The 18588-nt window shown below is 37.2% G+C and overlaps 2 protein-coding genes across 5 annotated transcripts; both read right to left on the bottom strand.

The window, feature by feature from the left end:
* Positions 1-19: 19 nt before the first annotated feature.
* Positions 20-5770, bottom strand: LOC113753426 (ATP-dependent RNA helicase-like protein DB10). 3 transcript variants are annotated; one of them, XM_027297570.1, is made up of 9 exons: positions 5574-5770; positions 4442-4817; positions 4201-4344; positions 3593-3661; positions 2793-3062; positions 2175-2525; positions 1624-1901; positions 1027-1395; positions 20-876 (listed from the first exon to the last, which is right to left on the bottom strand). In XM_027297570.1, exons 2-9 carry the CDS (start codon positions 4769-4771, stop codon positions 348-350), a joined length of 2340 nt encoding a protein of 779 aa, XP_027153371.1. In that variant the 5' UTR covers positions 4772-4817; positions 5574-5770; the 3' UTR covers positions 20-347. The 3 variants fall into 3 exon arrangements, with proteins under 3 accessions (XP_027153371.1, XP_027153373.1, XP_027153372.1); XM_027297572.1 differs by having other exon boundaries at positions 4442-4786; XM_027297571.1 differs by having other exon boundaries at positions 4442-4772.
* Positions 5771-9322: 3552 nt separating this feature from the next.
* On the bottom strand, positions 9323-17071 carry LOC113751608 (shaggy-related protein kinase epsilon). 2 transcript variants are annotated; one of them, XM_027295666.1, is made up of 13 exons: positions 16750-17071; positions 14589-14789; positions 14400-14492; positions 13706-13765; positions 12444-12716; positions 11705-11776; positions 11575-11631; positions 11268-11408; positions 11110-11160; positions 10934-11029; positions 10730-10813; positions 9826-9928; positions 9323-9688 (listed from the first exon to the last, which is right to left on the bottom strand). In XM_027295666.1, exons 2-13 carry the CDS (start codon positions 14706-14708, stop codon positions 9606-9608), a joined length of 1233 nt encoding a protein of 410 aa, XP_027151467.1. In that variant the 5' UTR covers positions 14709-14789; positions 16750-17071; the 3' UTR covers positions 9323-9605. The 2 variants fall into 2 exon arrangements, with proteins under 2 accessions (XP_027151467.1, XP_027151468.1); XM_027295667.1 differs by having other exon boundaries at positions 14589-14717.
* Positions 17072-18588: the final 1517 nt, after the last annotated feature.

The raw sequence follows: 18588 nt of genomic DNA, 5'->3' as shown, positions 1-18588 counted from the left end.
GTCTTCGAGCCCAACATCATCAGAGATCAAATATAACATGAATTTGCATGTATATGCGCCAGCCCATTCATTTACAGGATATCAAAACAAACGAGGTTCTCTGGCGCATCTTTCCTCGCTAATTTGGACATATCCCTGTTCACCCTTTTTCCCAGGGCACGATTAGCTAACAAAAAATTAGACCCTCGTCATATGGTTCCCAATCACCTAGATTTGTGAAAAGACAAATCAACAGGCAATCCTCATTCTTCAGTCACTAACTCCCTAACATGAGCTACAAAAGAGTCATGCAAGTTTGATACTAGATGCATATAATCAGGGACATCAGACACAGTTATTTGACACAGTTATTTGTTCCTGGGAAACAGCCCGTCTTCATCGTGAGGCGCCAAAGCTTCTTCAGCTTGAATCATTCCTTCCTCTTCTTCCTCCCCAAAATGCAAATTTGATTGATTATCCTGCCGCTTAACTGGTGAATGCCCCCATTGCTGCTCACATGAACCTCCAACGTTCTCCCTCTCAGAACCATGGGATGGAGACTGCAATCTCCCCCAATGATTGTCTGAATCTTCTTTTGATTTACTTCCATTGAAAGACGGGAAATCAAGATCACCAAATTTTGGAGGTGAACGGGCCCGTTGCATCATAGCTTCATGAAAACTACGTACTGGTGGAGCCTGATCAAACCTGTCAGCACTGCGGCTACGACTTCGGCCCTTGCTTCGGTTGTCACCCCAACCAGATCCACGGATGGGGCTTCTACTCCGACTACGACTTTTACTTCGACTATGCTTCTGAGTCATTTTTTCATGAAAGCTTCGGTAATGGAAGCTTCCTGAGGCTTCAACATCACGGGAATTGCGACCATACCTCTCACTGGATGAAGAGAAAAAGACCAAAAAGGCAGAGTCAAAAAGCAACGGCAGGAATAAATGCCACCTCAAAGGCAGCAGCAAGAGAGATGGGCAGAGAATTTCACCTTGGACCTTACTAAACAACACAGAACAAAATGAAAAAGTCAGAGACCTGTCACGGGAGTCTCGGTCACAACCAGGTCCACCTCCTCTTTCAGATGAGTTTGCCCAACTGCCTCGTCCGTCTCTGCTACTGTAATCAGAATCATAACGGCCACCTCGACCACCATCACGTCCACCAGGTCCAGATCCCCAACGCCTAGACCTTCCCATTCCACCACCACGTAAAGCCATATCACGGATTTCGACAGGAACACGTTGGTTGGCACCTTCCAGAACTTTGACAAGATCAGAAGCATACTTAGCATCCTGGTCACCAAAAAATGTGTACGCCACCCCAGTGGCACCTGCCCTTCCAGTCCTTCCAATTCTATGAACATAGTCCTCAATTCCAGTGGGGAAGTCATAGTTTATCACCACCCTGAGAGGTAAACCATCCACAATCATCATGTAAAAAGTTTGTATTCACACATCACAGCAACCAAAAATTGTAAAAATAAAAAAGCTAAATGGCTACAATTTAATATCAAGATCAAAATCTGGCCCTCCAAACTTGAGCTGACAGTCATCTACTCACTCATGCAACATAAAAAACTCATGCAATTGTAACCCCCAAAAAAAAAATCCAGCAACATCAGTGGCTACAAACCTGATATCTTTAATATCTAGGCCACGAGCAGCAACATCAGTGGCTACAAGGATTGGAGATCTACCATTCCGAAACTGGCTCAAGACAAAATCCCTCTCGCTCTGGGATTTGTCCCCATGAATAGCAGCAGCTCCAAACTGGCGGGTTAGGTTGCGTGCAAGTTGATCACACATCTTCTTAGTTGAACAAAAAATGATTACCTTTGATCCCGGTTCTTGAGATCGCAATATCTGCTCCAACCGTCGGTGTTTCTCCATTGATGATAAGAGCTCAACATGCTGCAGTTGAAAAATGAGATGAATTATGAATAAAAATAACAAAAATTGGCCAATAAACCAAGAATCTGCAAAAAGAAAATAATATTGTAGCACTTTGTGAGATTTGATGTACATGAGATAAAAGGATAATTGGAAAACATTTTTATAGAATATTCCAAAAACACATCATATCCGAACGCCATAGATTCATGGGTCATAAACCAGCCTGTGGGCTAGGAGTTGTGGCAGGGAAAAAGATGTTACTAGTTATTATATATCACTAAAGATAATTACCTGGGTGATAGACTTGTTAGCTACGAGCTCATCAACATTCCCAATGTTCACCTGAACTGGGTTAACAAGGAGATCAGCAGCAATTTTCCGAACCTCCTTAGGCCAAGTGGCAGTGTACATCAAGGTCTGCCTTCGAGTTGGCACCTCCTTCACAATTTTCCTTATCTGAGGCTCAAATCCCATGTCCAACATGCGGTCAGCCTCATCTAGTACCAAATATGAGACTTGATCCAGGCTAACTCTTCTCATCTCCAGAATATCATTCAATCGGCCAGGAGTAGCCACAACGACGTCCACACCCCTATCTATCTCCTTTAGTTGAGGTCCTTTCGGAGCACCTCCATACAAGCACTTAAAAGCAGAAGAAATTCAAGTTTCAGCACTAATTCTCTGCAATAATAATAACATACAAAAGAAATGGCATAGGAGAGAAAAATTGCACAGGCTGGTGTGAACATAGCACCTAATCACTTGCTCATTATTTGTAGTACCAAGCATATAACACTGGCAATAAATGTTATACATGTTACTTGTTTTTTGAGTTTCTTCACATTCATAATTTGATTTGCATTTGTGCAAAACAAAAAAAAAATCCCTATGATCAAAATTTCATCATACCGTGCAAGATATCCTCGATGATTTTCCAAATTTTATAGCTTCATCTTGTATTTGAGTCGCCAATTCCCTTGTTGGTGACAGCACCAAAACAGTAGGACCCAACTGAGGATTGTTGTGTCTGCGCTTTAGATGAATAAAACCAGGAATCAGATAACCCAACGTTTTCCCAGAGCCTGTCTTGGCAATTGCTACAATATCGCGACCTTGAAGAGCAATTGGCCATGATTGTGCCTGTATTGGAGTAGGGGCAGAGAACCCAGCATTGTATACCTGGAAAAGCAAAGAAAAATCCGCACCCCTATAAGCAGAGGTACTGACTGCCCTCAAGATTTCTGTTTGGTTCATTTTTGACTTTATGCAAGTGGCCCATCCAAGAAGAAGCATCATCCCCCAAAGTATTGGCAGCTAATGCTTGCTGCCGCAAGCAACAAAAGGAGGACACCTCTTCTTCTGTTCAGACCAAGTGGCAGACTGAATCATCACCAACAGCAGTCCGCCACGAACTTAGATGATTCGGAAAGCCCTTCACAAAAATTGGCCCACCGAATAAAGGCAGTCTGAATTTATGCGAGCCCCCAAAGGAGGGCAACACAATGTACGACATTTAGCTCCTCCCTGGAGCAAATATCGCACCTACGACAAAAAGTACAGATGCAAAAAAAGATGCACGTGAGCCCCGGAGTTCAACGTGGACCTCCAGCAATCACAGGACTTATTTACAGAAATAATTTATTAACATTGCAAAAATTTTAGATAGGGTTCTGGTCAAGGACACATGAAAAGGAAAAATAGACTCGTACCTCTCTCAGAATCTCAGATGGAAAACCAGTGGAATCAAATAATGTCAAAGGTGGGGGCACATTGTCTCCCTGGTATATTGGACAGAGAAAAACGGTCACAAAGACGTAACACTTACCATATACCTCAGCTTTCAATAGGAAAGAAGACAACTATGAAACAAAACTTTTAATAGAGAATCACATGCGAAGGAATAATTGCCCTAAAATTACACTTGCTAGCTTAGAGTAATTAAATGCAAATGTAATTGTACACACTTAACAAGGAAGTAATTAAAAGGTCTTCAAGTTTGACTTGTAGATGCAATATTATTGAATCATTGATTTGAATTACACAGTGGCTCATTAATATTTGTCGCAGGCAACTATGAGCGAACCTTAACAACAACCTAAGTCAGATAAAGATAAAAAGGAATTGATGCTAAAAGATACATCAAGTGAACCTAGGGCTCTGCACAATCAATTCAGCCCCACAACTTACTGAATTAAGCCAGGGACCCACAGCTGAGCCCGATTCCTCCCCTTCGTAAATTGCATTGAAATCTTGGTGGACTATAAATAACTAATTGAACAAAAACACATAAGCAAAATGTTATGCACTTGATGCTTACTGTTACACTTATTTCATGCTGACGACGATAGGCCTCTCCAGATAAGCCAGTTCCTGCACTTGATGATGAGTATCCCTTCACACCACCAGTGCCCACTGTTACATTTGCAACATCACGAGGATGATATGGTCCACTACGCAGATCCTAATGCAAAATAATGAAAGTCATTGGGTGACTTCACAAGAGCAGGCTAAGAATTATCATGAATATCTATGCTTTAAGCAAATTTAAAAAAAAAAACCTGAGAACTTCCAACTCCAGAGAAAACCTTCATTGAAGCACCATTACCGCCTCTGCTGTATCTATCATCATCATCTATGGGACTACTCTCACGGCGTTGTCCTTGAGAAGATTTTTGAACATGAACAGATGAACTAAGAGGTCTATGCAGCGGAGCAGATCCCACATGCGAAGAGGAAACAGGCCTCTCATATTGCGTAACATTGGTCTCCGGATTCCAAAAGTACAGATATCCAGTCTTACCATCAACTAGGCCTCTCCAAGGTTTGGGGAGGGTAGGGTCCTCTGGTGCATACCGTATGCCTGCAGAGACAGTAGCAGTAGCCGCCATTCTGCAAGATTTGTTCTTAAAAACAGATTCCTTCAGAACTGTGCAGCTGGCAAGAGCATTTAATGAAAAAACAAAGTTTTCAATGAGGTTTAGAGAACTAAATGACCCTAAAGGCAAAAAACCTACAAAATGCTTAAACATCATGGCAGTAGAAGATGAGTATAACTTACTTTTAACCAGTACGAAACACATGGATGAGAATAAAAACACAATTTACAGAAAACACAACAGCTAAAAAAATGATAATCGAGCTTCTACATACTACAGCTAAATCCAAAGTCAATAGAGCCACCACAACCTTAGAAATAAAACGGGAAACTATTGAAATTCTTGTTAACGACAATAAGAAATTTTCATCACAAGCCAAATGATGATAAAACTCGAAGCAACTTCATTTTCATATCATCCAAAGCATTAGCAGATATAGGCGAATAAAATAAACCACAAGAATGCCATCTTATACCCGCGTCTACACGTAATCAATACAATCAACACACATTTACAACTCTCCTGCATGAACTCTACCGCATGTACATGCAACCAAGCCAAATCATAGGGAGAATCAAAAGAAACAATTGAAGAGAAAGGATGACATAATTTGAAATTAGAAAACCCTAACTTAAACAAAAGTTTCATGCCTTTGCAATCTGGATACCCAGAAGCAACATGCAAAGAGAACTCCTGATCCGTGTGCCTAGAACAGATGTGATAGCCTGTGCCTACGATTGCAGTAACATAAAGAACGACCTCTATCAGATCTGTTTACCCTAGAAATGAAAGATTAGGGTTGCAGGAAAATCACCTGACGACGTCGGTTCGGGAGTTAAAAGGAGTGGGACCTCGGAGACCAATGCAAAAGAAGCGGCTAGAAATGCTCCACTTTCTCCGACCGACCTTGTTTTTCTCTCCCTCCCTCTCTCTCTCTCTCTTAATATGAAAACAGATTTATCAGTAAAATGGAATTTGCGCCGAGAGAGAGAACTACGCTTCCGAAGAAGGAGAAGCGTAGGTTAGAAAGAGGAAAGTTCGATAGCATGTCAATGCATATTTAAAGCGGCAAAGCCCCCCAGGCGTGTCAGCTAGCCGGTCTTAAATCGATGACGTCACTACTACAATTTTTTATAAACCTCCCTTGAGGTTTTTAATAATTTCATTTAGCACCCTTGAGATTTTAAAAATTACACATACCTCCCCATCATTTAAAATGATAATACTACCCTTAAATATTTTAATGAAATTCCCTTGTTTAATATGCTTATATTTAAAATGACTTTTAAAATTATTTTTTCATTCTATTGGTTTCTTATTCATTTTTTTAAATTTTTTTGCCAATAAAACTGTAGAATTACCGCTATTATCTCTAGTTTCTATTGTAACTAGGAGAACGAGAGGTTTTGTGATGTTCTTTATATGTGCTGATCTTTGTTTTTTATTTTTTGGTATTAAAATTAATAATAAATAAAAAAGAAATGACCCAAAGCCACTACTAAGTTATGATAATCTCACTACTCAAAAAATTCATAAATTCTAAATGAATTATTTCAATATTTTCTTTTCTATCTCATATGTCTAAATCCATAATAAAATATTATCAAAAGTATCCTATCATAGTGATAAAATTATTATTATTATAGTTGTTTATCAAATAGTAGTTATGGACATGAAAATTTTGGCACATTTTCCTTATAATCATACTAGATAATCTTATAATTGTATAGAGAAAGTAAATTAAAACTCATTACACAAGAGCATTTTTTGGTATTCACTTAAAATTTAATCAAGTCAATATTATTTTAAGATTTTGTTACTAAATCTATCAAATCAAGGGAGGTAAATGTAATTTTTTAAAACTCAGAGGAACTCAATAAAATTATCAAAAATCTTAGAGGAGGTTTCTGAAATTATCCCTAATTTTAATGAGCTCTTTTAAAGTTTTAAAAATTACATTTACCTCCCTTAATTTGACACTTGTGTTAACCCAATCTTAGATTTGGTCAAAATTTTAAATAAACACCCTAAAATACCCTTACTTTATAAAGTTTATATTACTTTCTCAAACAGTTGTAAAATATATAGCAAAAACTAAAGAAAATGCATCAAGTTTTCAATACCTATATTTATTATTTAATAAGTAATTATTACAATAATTTTATCGCTACGATAGGCTACTGTACATGGTGCTTTACTTGTGATACATATTTCTTCTAAATTGGACAAGTATTGTCATAATTCTTTTAGAGTTTGAGAATTTTTTATTTGTTGAAACTGTCATATTTTAGTAGTAGTTTTGAACAATTTCCGTTTCAAATTATTGTTGCTTTTGATACAAAGAAAGAAAAAATGTCAACAGTAAAATTGGATCACATTAAAAGTTGTCAAAAAAAAGATCACTACTTCAACATCTGGAATTGATAGCGACTAGAGTTTGTGCTCATAGTTTTATAATTTTACTTGCAAAACATAAAAAAAAAAGATGAAAATGAAAAGAAAAAATAATTATAAATCCCATTTTCTCTATATGCAATACCTAATGTACAAGCGAGAACTGACGTGTCAAGCTGAGACCAAACACAAGACGAGTTCAAAATAAGAAGTGGTCAGGGCTAAATCCCCCGATTTTATGCCAATGCTTAAATTAGAAGTTGTCGGAAGTTATATTGAGTGAGTTGGATTGCATACCTCTCAAGTGAGTAAGGTGCTGATATTTATACTAAAGGATATAAAGGGTGGAATAATGAAGTTTATTAGTAGTTTGATCTCGTATAATAAGACATGGCGACGATGTTAATAATAGGATTAAATTATAGGGTGGTTAGCTATCATATCAATTATTAGTCATATCATAGTAATAAACCGAGACTTTTAATACCTCGCGCAAATAAGTTATTCCGAGATGAGTTCTCGGCGAAGAACAATTGGGTCGAGGTATCCTCCAACTCATGTTAAGCAAGATTTTTCCTTAGCCAAGGTGGCGGAGGCATTCACACCCAACAAAGAAGTTTTACTAAAATAGTAAGGTTAATATTGTCATTTTGTTGGATAAGAGAGGTAGATATAATTTTTAAAATTTTGAGGGAACTTAATGAAATTGTTAGAAATCTCAACGGAGGTTTCTAAAATTATCCTTTTATTTTCCCAACCCTAGTTAGCGCTTGACTCTCCCGAGTTTCAGCAATGGTTTAAGCTTGATCCAGGTTGGATGCTTCCTCAATGATGAATCCACATGCCCCTCAATTCCGCGTAAAGATAAGCGGCGCTAGCTGAGATTTAACACTTTCCTCTTGCATGAATGAACGATTATACATTCTTCCCTTATTTCTAGTTAGTAATACTCCTTCCGTCCCACTTTGATAGTCCTATTTTTCTTTTTCGTTTGTCCCAAATTGTAGTCCACTTCTCAATTGAAGAATATAATTGTATTTTAATTTTTCTAAAATACCCTTATTCAATATAAGTTGTTGTTACTATAAACCTACCCCATTTAATGAGAGTTAATTCTTTTTTTACCATCAATTCAAATTCCCATAAAGTTGTACTTTAATTAATGTGAGGGTATTTTAGGAAAACAACAATCTAAATTGATTGTTCCAATAAAGTTAACTACTTTTTCTTAAACTGTGTGAAAAGAAAATCAGGACTATCAAAGTAGGACGGAAGGAGTAATTACCAGAACTATCATTTCTTATTCGATTCGCTTCAAGTATTCGATCAGGTAAAGCCACCTAAATTTCACTCCTTTACCCACAAATCACGTAAAATTTGGCAGAATTCACAGGCGCTTGGTTCACTGTTTGACTTTTGTCTTGGTTAATCCTAGTGTCGCGAAGGAGCATCCCACCCAAATAATAATATAGTAATAATAATAATAATGATAGAAAAATCAGTTGTCATTTCTGTTTAATTAAAATAATCTGCACTTGAGATGTCCACAGGCAATCATCATCTTGATTGCCAAGTCACCCTGCAATTGTTACTGCGAGGAGCTGGTAACGTTTGAAATGACTGATTTAGCAGGAATTCCAAGATACTTTGATGTTACACGAATTCCCCTTGGGCATGAACAAGACCATTAGCCAACCCTTCATCATGCAGAACATCTCATCCCGAGTCACGACCGAGATACATTGATCAGTAATTCCACCAAATCAAGAGCTTGATTTCATCTATTCCACTTTCGCTAAGAACTCGAGTCGATTGCAGCTGATCAATTTCGGAATTTCCATCTGCAGTCTGTACCCTTCCATATCTTTCCGTGCCCGGAATGCCTATCAGTTTGCACGGTAGGACTTCAGCGTCACACACACACACACCCATGTACGGTTCCATTAAATCAGCAAAAACCTAGTTGGGAACCACATGATTTCACACTCAGTCACCATTCTAGCCCATGGATGTGAATCCACTAGAACTTAGAACATGCATCCGGAGTGCAGAATGTGCTTTACGAACCCTGAACTAGCTGAGGCAGCAATGCAATTGTATATCCAATTAAATCAGGCATCATATTCTTTCGAAAGCAAAAGAACAGAAAGTGAACAGAACAAAAGTAAATTCAACTGGAACATTCACACAACTGTAATGGTTTCACTTCAGGACCAAGCTTCAATTGTATTATGGCAATTAGCAACAATGCGCTGAGCCTTACATACAGGCACAAAAGGTTACATATATTACTGACGTTAATCATCCATGTAGACAAGAATAGAACAGAAAGAAGGAGAACATCCATACAGCACTGTTACATTCTGATTCTTCTGTCAACATATGAAGGACAAGCATGCTACATCACATATTAATTCAAGTATACACATGCTACATGAAACTTCGATACAGCCTATGACCCAATAAAGGGGCACTGATTCCTAGCATGTTCAGGAATCAATTTGGCAATAAGTTCCAAAGATGCTCCTTTCAACTCTGCACTCAAAAAAAGAACCCCAAAAAAAGGGTAAAAAGGGAGAGTCACCGTCAGAAAGCTATTACCGAAAAAGACAGATGGTATACCACCCCAACCCCTCATTCGGCTGCTAACAAGAGAGGAATGGAATACAAACCTTGAGGTCTGAAGTTGAAAAGGGGAGGTAATGGGCGTCCATTAGGGAGACGACTACTAGGATCACGAAGTTCATTGAAAAATGGGTGGACGCAGGCCTCCAGCTGACAAAGAAAATCAATATTTAATGGAAAATATTTTACCACCATTAGTAAATGATTTGTCTACAACAAACAACTAGATCAACAAATTTAGAAACGTCATCAATTAGAATGGCTTCATAAAATTATCGCATCTGGACTCCCAGAGCAACAATAGATAAAAGGTGGCAGTGCAACTATAAAAGATCTAATAAGTATGTCAACAAATTTAGAAACTCTCCCCCACAACCCACAGTCTCCAAAGACAACACTTCAGTGGAAATTCAAATTTGTAAAATTACACGAAAGTAAAATTCCCTTGTTACGACAATCTTAGCAACATCATCAATTAGAATGGCTTCATAAAATTATCGCATCTGGACTCCCAGAGCAACAATAGATAAAAGGGGGCAGTGCAACTATAAAAGATCTAATAAGTATGTCAGTTAATATGTACCAAGCTGGTTTTTTATTCTCTTCAGACAAAAGAAATGCATAAACAGGTGGAAATTAGAACAGGAGTGGTTTTCTCACGTAGTTTAGGTGTATGTTTGTGCCCTACACTGTACTGAATGAGCATTTCTCACATTTGAGTAATCCACAATGACGGTTATAATATATAATATGATAACAAGATTGGCAATTTTACCCAAATGAGTCCCCAAATTAGCAGCAAGGTCAAAGGACAGCAATAAACAATCTACTAGAGAAGCAAAGAAAATACAAGCATTCATGCATAGACTGATACACCCAGGGAAAAGACATTCCAACAATCATCCCAAAGCCAAACTTCAAAGGAAAGGATTTAGTTTTGGATATACTCACGGCAGTGCACCTCAAGTTGGGAGAATACTGGAGAAGTCTTGATACCAGATCAACGGCTTCAGGAGGCATCCGCTTATGAAAAATCTAAGTTACCCAAAAATAGAAAAGAAACAAAAGGCAACAGAAACAAATCAACAACTAAGACAGAATCATGAAAGCTTTAGTACCATAACAAAGAAAACAACTGGGCCCAATGTTCCTCACTTTGTGCCATGGGTGAGCCTTGATTTGGGGGAACTTGAACTCTGTGTAATTTGGATTCATACACTTGATTTCCTCACGAGTTGGAGTCCCTAGTACCTAGGCACCAAAAATATCCAGTTAAACTCACTTATCTTGTAAATGAGACGGTTGGATACTTGCATCAGGTTCCAACTTACCTTGATTATTTCCACCAGCTGATCAACTCCGCTCTCACCAGGGAAAAGAGGCTATTGAGTTTGGTATGGCAAACAAAGAAATTAAGAATGCATCATATTGTCACAGCATTGTTCACTATTTCCAACTAAGCAGTAAAGCTTAACTATGCTTTTAGAACCTGTCCAAGCAGCAACTCAGCAAGGACGCAACCCACAGACCATATGTCAATTGCAGTAGAATATTCGGTAGCCCCAAATATCAGTTCAGGTGCACGATAATATCGAGAGCAAATATAGGATATGTTCGGCTCGCCTTTGACCTGTTACCAATGATAAATGATTTTTAATATTTTTGTGAAATGGCTCGTCCATGTTTTCTTGTCAAGAGAAACAAAATAAACTTGACAAGGATCAATCAACAACTAAGTTACTGTGTCAGTTTCAAAAACTCAATCACCAAGAGGAAAGATAAAATACAATAGTTACCAGAACTTTTGCACTTCCAAAGTCACAGAGTTTGACCTGATGGGTGTGAGGATTGACCTGCAGAACAGACTGTGATCGTGAATATTCCCATAAAAAGAACGGCACAGATTCTGCAGAATCAAATACATACCAGTAAATTTTGAGGTTTGATATCCCTGTGACAAACTCCAATACCATGAATATATGCCAAAGCTCTGAATATCTGTAAAGTCAATTTCTCTATACGATCAGAAACAACCAAGACTTAGGTTGTCAATACTTCATAGAAAAAGTGGTCCCCCACCACAACTTTCAGCATGCACCATGCCAGTATTACATATTTCATAGTCGCTTCTCAAAACCATATCGGCCTAGGGACGGGGGAAGGATCTCAAGCACCAAAATAAAAGAAGTTGACCATGGCATCACTTCAGGAAAGTGGACTAGGATATGAACAAAAGGATTTCCAACAAAATAGCTATGATTGACCAACCATGGTTAATGTCGTTCAGACAAGGTACATGTAGTTCGCCAAAAGAAGTGAAAGGGGCAGTCATTTTATCAACAGGTACGTCAGACCAGACACATGCTTGTATTACATCTCTGTAGTAAGTTGTAAGTTGTATTACATATCTGTAGTAAAATAGTTGAAAATGAGACTACAAACTATAAAAAGGATCAAGTGATGGACCACATTAAGTTCAAGAATGAATATTGTCCAAGCTTAACCAAATGAAATAATCTTAACCAGAATTGCACTGAACAGGAGGAGGATCCAGGTAAAGCGTACAAGAAAACCAGCAGAAAATAACAATAAAATTCTTTCATTATCATTTTATTATCATGAACAACCACAGGAAAACAGACAAGATAAATTCAATGTGGCTAACCTGGTAAGTGTATAGCTTGACATAAATCATGGGCATTCGCTGGTTTGCCTTGCTATAGTGCCTAGCTACCCTATATACAGTCTCAGGTACATACTCAAGAACCAAATTAAGGTACAGCTCATCCTTTTCAGTAGTTGAAAAGAAGCAGTGCTTAAGTGAAACAACATTGGGATGATCAAGAAGGCGCATTGTCTGCAACTCCCGATTTTTGTATCTCTTATCCTGCAAAACCTTTTTGATCGCCACTGTTTCTCCAGTTTCTAGACATTTGGCCTGCCAATATTTTGCATGTTAAAGTTCATTGCAGAAGTCAAAAACCAGTTCAGCCACCTACCTCCATAAGCAAGAAAGTTTATGATTAAGACCCAAAAAAAAAAAAAAAAGTAAACCCCACTTAAAGCCAAAATACACCAGAAAAATAAGGGCATACTATAAAAGCCTTTTTGTAGTATGCTATTCTAACAAAAACAAGACTTCAGCAAAAATATGTGGTAGCTTAATCAATGCCCACTTCTTCCCTTTAATGCATTTGTTTGTTTAATTCCCCCCCCCCCAAAAAAAACCAGGCCCGTCAACGGGTTGGGTTCTGGTCGGAATTGAAAATTCCGAACCCAAACCCATTTTAATTTGTTAGACCTGGATCCAATCCATATACCCGACGGGTCTTGTGCTTAAGATTCTGAAACCAGGTCCAACGGATCCCGGGTCGGGTCCAAGTCTACCCGGAAAGAAAAGGCCCAACATGTATCATTCGCTTTCTTTTATCCATGTTAGCAAAAAGGCCCAACATGATCCCAAAATATTTAGCAAAAAGCACTCATATGCAACTTGTGATGAATACATTTCTAGTCCAACAAGTTTGGCTCTTCCAAATCCTAATTTCTTAGATGCTTCATCTGGGATACGGGAATTTGGTTAATCTGGTAAAAGAGTACTTTTGTTAATTTAGTAAAAGAATGTATTTAGAAATATTTATATTTTATAATTATTAATATATTGCTCGGGTCCGGATCCGATACAGGTCGGAAACCTATATTCCGTATCCAACCCGCTTTTTTGTTAGAGTAAACGGATACGGGTCCGAATCTGGGTACCGGGATTATTTCTCAAACCATACCCGAAAAAATTACTGGGTCCGTGACCCGTAATTTTAACAAAATTACCAGGATTATCTCTCTCTGTTTGTTGGTTAAATCAATCTAAGCCAACTAAACAAAATTTAACAAGCACTTGGAAGATTAAATATGTGAATAGAACATTACCTGAAACACAATTCCAAATGAACCCTGTCCCACAATGCGCTCTGCCATATAACTGATGGACTGAATTCAAAAAGTATGGGGTGAGATAAGGTAAAACATTCTACAATAACCTAAGGAACATAAAGATCATTCCACAAGTAAAGTTACAGAAAGCGAGGTACTAAAGTAGGGTAGGATCAAGCCATATGGTTAGTCAACAACCAATAAATCTATACTAGTGTTAAGGGCACACCCAATGTATGTGCAATTAGGGAACAATTAAAATGAACCATTTTTGTATAAATTTTGTTTGTTATACACAAAAAATTTATATAAAATTTTCATGAAAAAACTTTGGTTTATATGATTATAGTAATTTGGTATTTACAATATTTAGGGTGGTTATGAGTAGTTATATAGGCAAAATGTGATTAGGTGAGTAGGGTAAAAATTAATTTTTATAAGGGTTAAATTGGAAGTTCAAAAGTAGTGTTACACCAACTGCCATTGCTCAGACATTATTTATTGTATAGATACTCAAGTTATCTAATCCAAAGGTATATAACATACGGTCAGAGGTCAGTCCCCAACCCACAAAAAAAAAAATAAAGAAACCCTGCTCTACCTTCTTCTACTCAATAGCAAATGTGAGTGGTTGGACCATTACGAACCAGAGACCTTTCAATCATGAGAAACTGATTTTGAAAGTTATTACCTGCTTAGGTTGACCATTTTTACCACCAATAGTAGTTACAATGATGTGCCCTGTTTCAGTACCATTTCCATCCACCACAGCCGCATCCATTTCCTGCACATAAAGGATTACCATATATATGCAATACAAGGAAAAGCAATAAATGGAAAAGACATTATACTAATTCCTGGAATACTTTCTTGAATTTACCTTTTCAACCTTTTCATCTTTGATCTTCATTTCATTGATTTCTTCAGGAAGTTTGTCAACAAGCATTGCATCAATTTTTGGTTTCCCAACAGCTGAAGGCATCACACCACCCGAAGCCATAACGGTGAACTAAGCCAGATAAGATTTTTTTATTTGGTTAATAGACACAGCCCAGATAATACAGCAAAAGCATACATAAACCTGGGGAAAAAAACATGTATTTAGACAAAGAACTGATAATAGAAACTACGATAAGGATGTATTGCAGAGAATAGTACTACACAGAAATTTGTTTTTCCATTGACTATACATTAACATTCTGAAAAAAAATATGATTCCACAATTAATATGTCAATCAACCATTTTCTTTCAGAAGAAACATGTCATAGAAGCACTCATCCGAATAAAACTTAAAATATCAAGGTAAAAGAGGTGTCAAAACTTAATATAAATGAAGCTCCAACGAATATGATTCCACAATTAATATGTCAATCAACCATTTTCTTTCAGAAGAAACATGTCGTAGAAGCACTCATCCGAATAAAATTTAAAATATCAAGGTAAAAGAAGTGTCAAAACTTAATACTCCCTCCGTCCCACTTTGATAGTCCTTTTCCTTTTTCGTCTGTCCCAAATTGTAGTCCACTTCCCAATTGAAGAATATAGTTGTATTTTAATTTTCCTAAAATACCCTTATTCAATGTAAGTTGTTGTTACTATAAACCTACCCCATTTAATGAGAGTTAATTCTTTTTTTACCATCAATTCAAGTTCCCATAAAGTTGTACTTTAATTAATGCGAGGGTATTTTAGGAAAATAGCTACCTAAATTGATTGTTCTAACAAAGTTAACTATTTTTTCTTAAACTGTCTGAAAAAAAAACCAGGACTATCAAAGTGGGACGGAGGAAGTATAAATGAAGCTCCAACGAATACCTTCAACAAGTACCGTTTATTCTCCAGATAACTGTTTCCAAGAAGGAAATACCAATCACCGTAGTTGGAAAAAGAAAACTACCTAACTTTGGAAATGGCCAAAACCAAACAAGCAAAACCATTGCCATCATACATCAGCTATCAAGCTGAGATAGAGGATCCAAAAGTCTGACATGATTTCCAGAATCTTAAATCCAAGCTAAAATCTCACTGATGAGTTTAGCTTTGGTGACCTTTTGTAAGACGACAATCTCAAAAAAATTCCATCTCTGTACACATTACCTTCAGTGCAGTTTCCTCATCTCAGATATTATGCACATACACTGGCAGTTCTGTCCTAATCGGGCAAGAAAGACTAGAATGGTAAAGACAGCTATCAACAGCAAGACTGAAATCATTGCACAACAGATGTCCCAGTGCTAGCTTACAAGCAAGCAAAACCAACTGCAAGGTCCCCAAAATATTCCCCCAGATCCCATCTCCACCGCCTTGCCCTCAGAAGATGAGCAGTGAAGCCAAAAATTACAAGGAGATAACTTTATCCAGTACCCAGTATTTCAGCTTCTCATGATCCTACAAATCCTTGAAATTACCTTCATCCCTAACCTGGGTACGTACCTTCAGCAAATCAATTACTCGTGCCAAGTTAACATAACAGCTCCTAAAAAACTCAGATGTACCAACCAATGGAGCAAGATGACATGTGCTGAAATCCAAAAATTCCAGTTGTCACGTCAGGTTCCAAAAGCACTGGACTTACCTAGATATCTTGCAAGACTACCTCCAAGGTTCTCTTCAGATAATAGTACTAACTAGCCCCAAATTGTGCTAAACTTAAGCAGAACAAAGACAACCTCCAAGGCTCTCTATACTGGTTTCACATCACTCCAAAGACGGGTTAAAAAAGAAGAAGAAACTATTTTAATTTTTTAAAAAAAAAATAGAAGATGCCTTCGGGAAAATATAGTATACTACTAGCACATGAACTAAAACATGACGTCAGATACGCTTTCCTAAAACAAGTCTCCGGTAACAAAATGTACAGAAATTCAGGTCGAACCCAGGCGCAGCTCAGATGATCCTAATATTTCTCAAATTTCCTTTCCCCGTCAGATAAAATTTTTTAAAAAAAGGGAAAAAATGGAAATAACTACTACTTTGTTAAAAAGAAGACAACTGGAGAAAGTCTCAAGAGTAACACTAAGAATGACGAGAAGAGACGTACCTGTAGCTGTGAGTTTAATCACATTTTGCGAATTGAGAAAGCTTGTGATCTGAACAACTTCAATGGACACCAACTGGACTGGAACCGGAGAGGACGAAACCACAGAGAGAAATACAAAATAATAATTTTTTTTAAAAAAAATATTTTTCCGTCGAAGTGAGAAGGTTGAGAGAGGCGGAAAGGGTAAAGTGCCAATTGCAATTCCAGGCTCCACAGCCTTGCTTTGCTACTTTCAATGAGCTTTCTGAACGGAAAGTTTTGACTGAGGACGACTCACTCTTTCTCTCTCTTTGAATGCTCTGAGACTGATTTGGCAGAGCGGACCCCAACCAGTTTTATCAATTGTAGTTTAGTTTATGGAGGGGAGTTTCCAAGTTCTGCATCAGGAGTTTTGATTGTTTGACTGGCTACGTGTCACTATCTGGTAGGAACTGTCATGGATATAGATATACAACACTCCAACGGATTTGTTTTTTATGGACAAGGGGGCAAGAACGGACGGTTTTGGTCATTTTCAACCGCGCGTAACTTTGATTGCACACGATATAACTTTATTTGCATAATATGTAATTTTAGTCCAAAATTTTACGGATCCCACACACACACGTTGTGAAAATCGATGTACAATTAATGATCTGTATCACATATTTTTTTTGACCAAAATCTGGCCGTGAACAGTTCAGAATAACCGCTCCTGCCCCCTCTTCCATTTTTTATATCACTGATGAAATGCCAACTCTTCCTTTTTTATTTTCTTTTTCTTTTGTTGTCCTGTTATGGTTAGGACCGCACAATTTGCTAATGCGAAAGGAAAAAATGTAAGTTAGCGATTTGAGCAAGTCTTGTGTTTGGCATTGTTTGGCCAGTAATTTTTCTTTGAAAAATTGCTATGTTTTTTCGTGAACACATTTTTCAATTACTTTTGCATCTCATATACATCAAATCGTTACAATAATTTTTCTACAAAAAAATCTAGAAAAATGCAATCCAAACAAGTAAGTTTTCGTGTTTGATGAACAGCATTTGATACATTTTCGACCAATTGAGCAATTGAAAAATCTTATCGTTAATTGTGGAAATCGTTTGTACATTTTCCCAATTCTTGTGCAAATCAATTTCCCAATATCATGTTCACGACAACAAATTTTTAAATTGTTGTACATGAGAATATTATTAAGAAAAATATTCATACAGTCGCCCATGGAAATGGGTAGCTCAAAATATTCATAACAAACGAGTCTATTACAGCCCAAAATACCTGAATCCTGTAAGAGTACTTGGGATGTTTGTAATCATCTCGTACAGATTGAACCACTAAATATTTTATATAATCCCACATTAACTTATAGCAAGTATTTTGAAATCCAGGACCATAAGTGACTTCGTTTTTTTATTTTTATCATGCTTCAATTATCTAGATCAAAATGACAAAATTGTAAAATTATTTTTTATCTCAAATAATTTGGATAATATTGAACTAGAGAGAGAGATAGAGAGGCTAGTAAAAATCGGTTTATTTTGTTTGGTTTTTACTTTTTACACTCTGTTTCTTATATTTTAAATTTCCGAATTCAATGGAGTACATAATTGGACGGTGTCACATTCAATTCATGATCCAACTAATCGAACTAGCAAACACGAACCAACTTCAAACGTTAACTTACTTTTATTCATTCGGATCAAACCATAGTTTGAACTACTTTACTTTGACAATACTTTTAAGGGCAGTGATAGATTAATCAAAAAAATTTATCATACACAATACAAAATAATCAAGGATGAAATTGTTTGTACACTACTAGCTATGAGATAAGCTAAATTCACCCTTATCTACATTAA

Source organism: Coffea eugenioides, chromosome 11 (genome assembly GCF_003713205.1).
Source record: "Coffea eugenioides isolate CCC68of chromosome 11, Ceug_1.0, whole genome shotgun sequence".
NCBI lineage: Eukaryota > Viridiplantae > Streptophyta > Magnoliopsida > Gentianales > Rubiaceae > Coffea > Coffea eugenioides.
Note: the sequence above shows the minus strand (reverse complement) of the source record. Positions and strands in the feature narration are given on the sequence as shown.

Bases quoted from the DNA above. Each gene is read 5' to 3' on its own strand.
- LOC113753426 (XM_027297570.1), bottom strand. From the start codon at position 4,771: ATGGCGGCTACTGCTACTGTCTCTGCAGGCATACGGTATGCACCAGAG. The intron at 1,902-2,174 runs GTAATTATCTTT...TTTCAACTGCAG, and splicing joins CTAACAAGTCTATCACCCAG to CATGTTGAGCTCTTATCATC. The intron at 877-1,026 runs GTCTCTGACTTT...CTCTTCATCCAG, and splicing joins GACCGAGACTCCCGTGACAG to TGAGAGGTATGGTCGCAATT.
- LOC113751608 (XM_027295666.1), bottom strand. From the start codon at position 14,708: ATGGCTTCGGGTGGTGTGATGCCTTCAGCTGTTGGGAAACCAAAAATT. The intron at 14,493-14,588 runs GTAAATTCAAGA...CTTTATGTGCAG, and splicing joins AAGATGAAAAGGTTGAAAAG to GAAATGGATGCGGCTGTGGT. The intron at 10,814-10,933 runs GTGAGGAACATT...TGGGTAACTTAG, and splicing joins AGGCTCACCCATGGCACAAA to ATTTTTCATAAGCGGATGCC.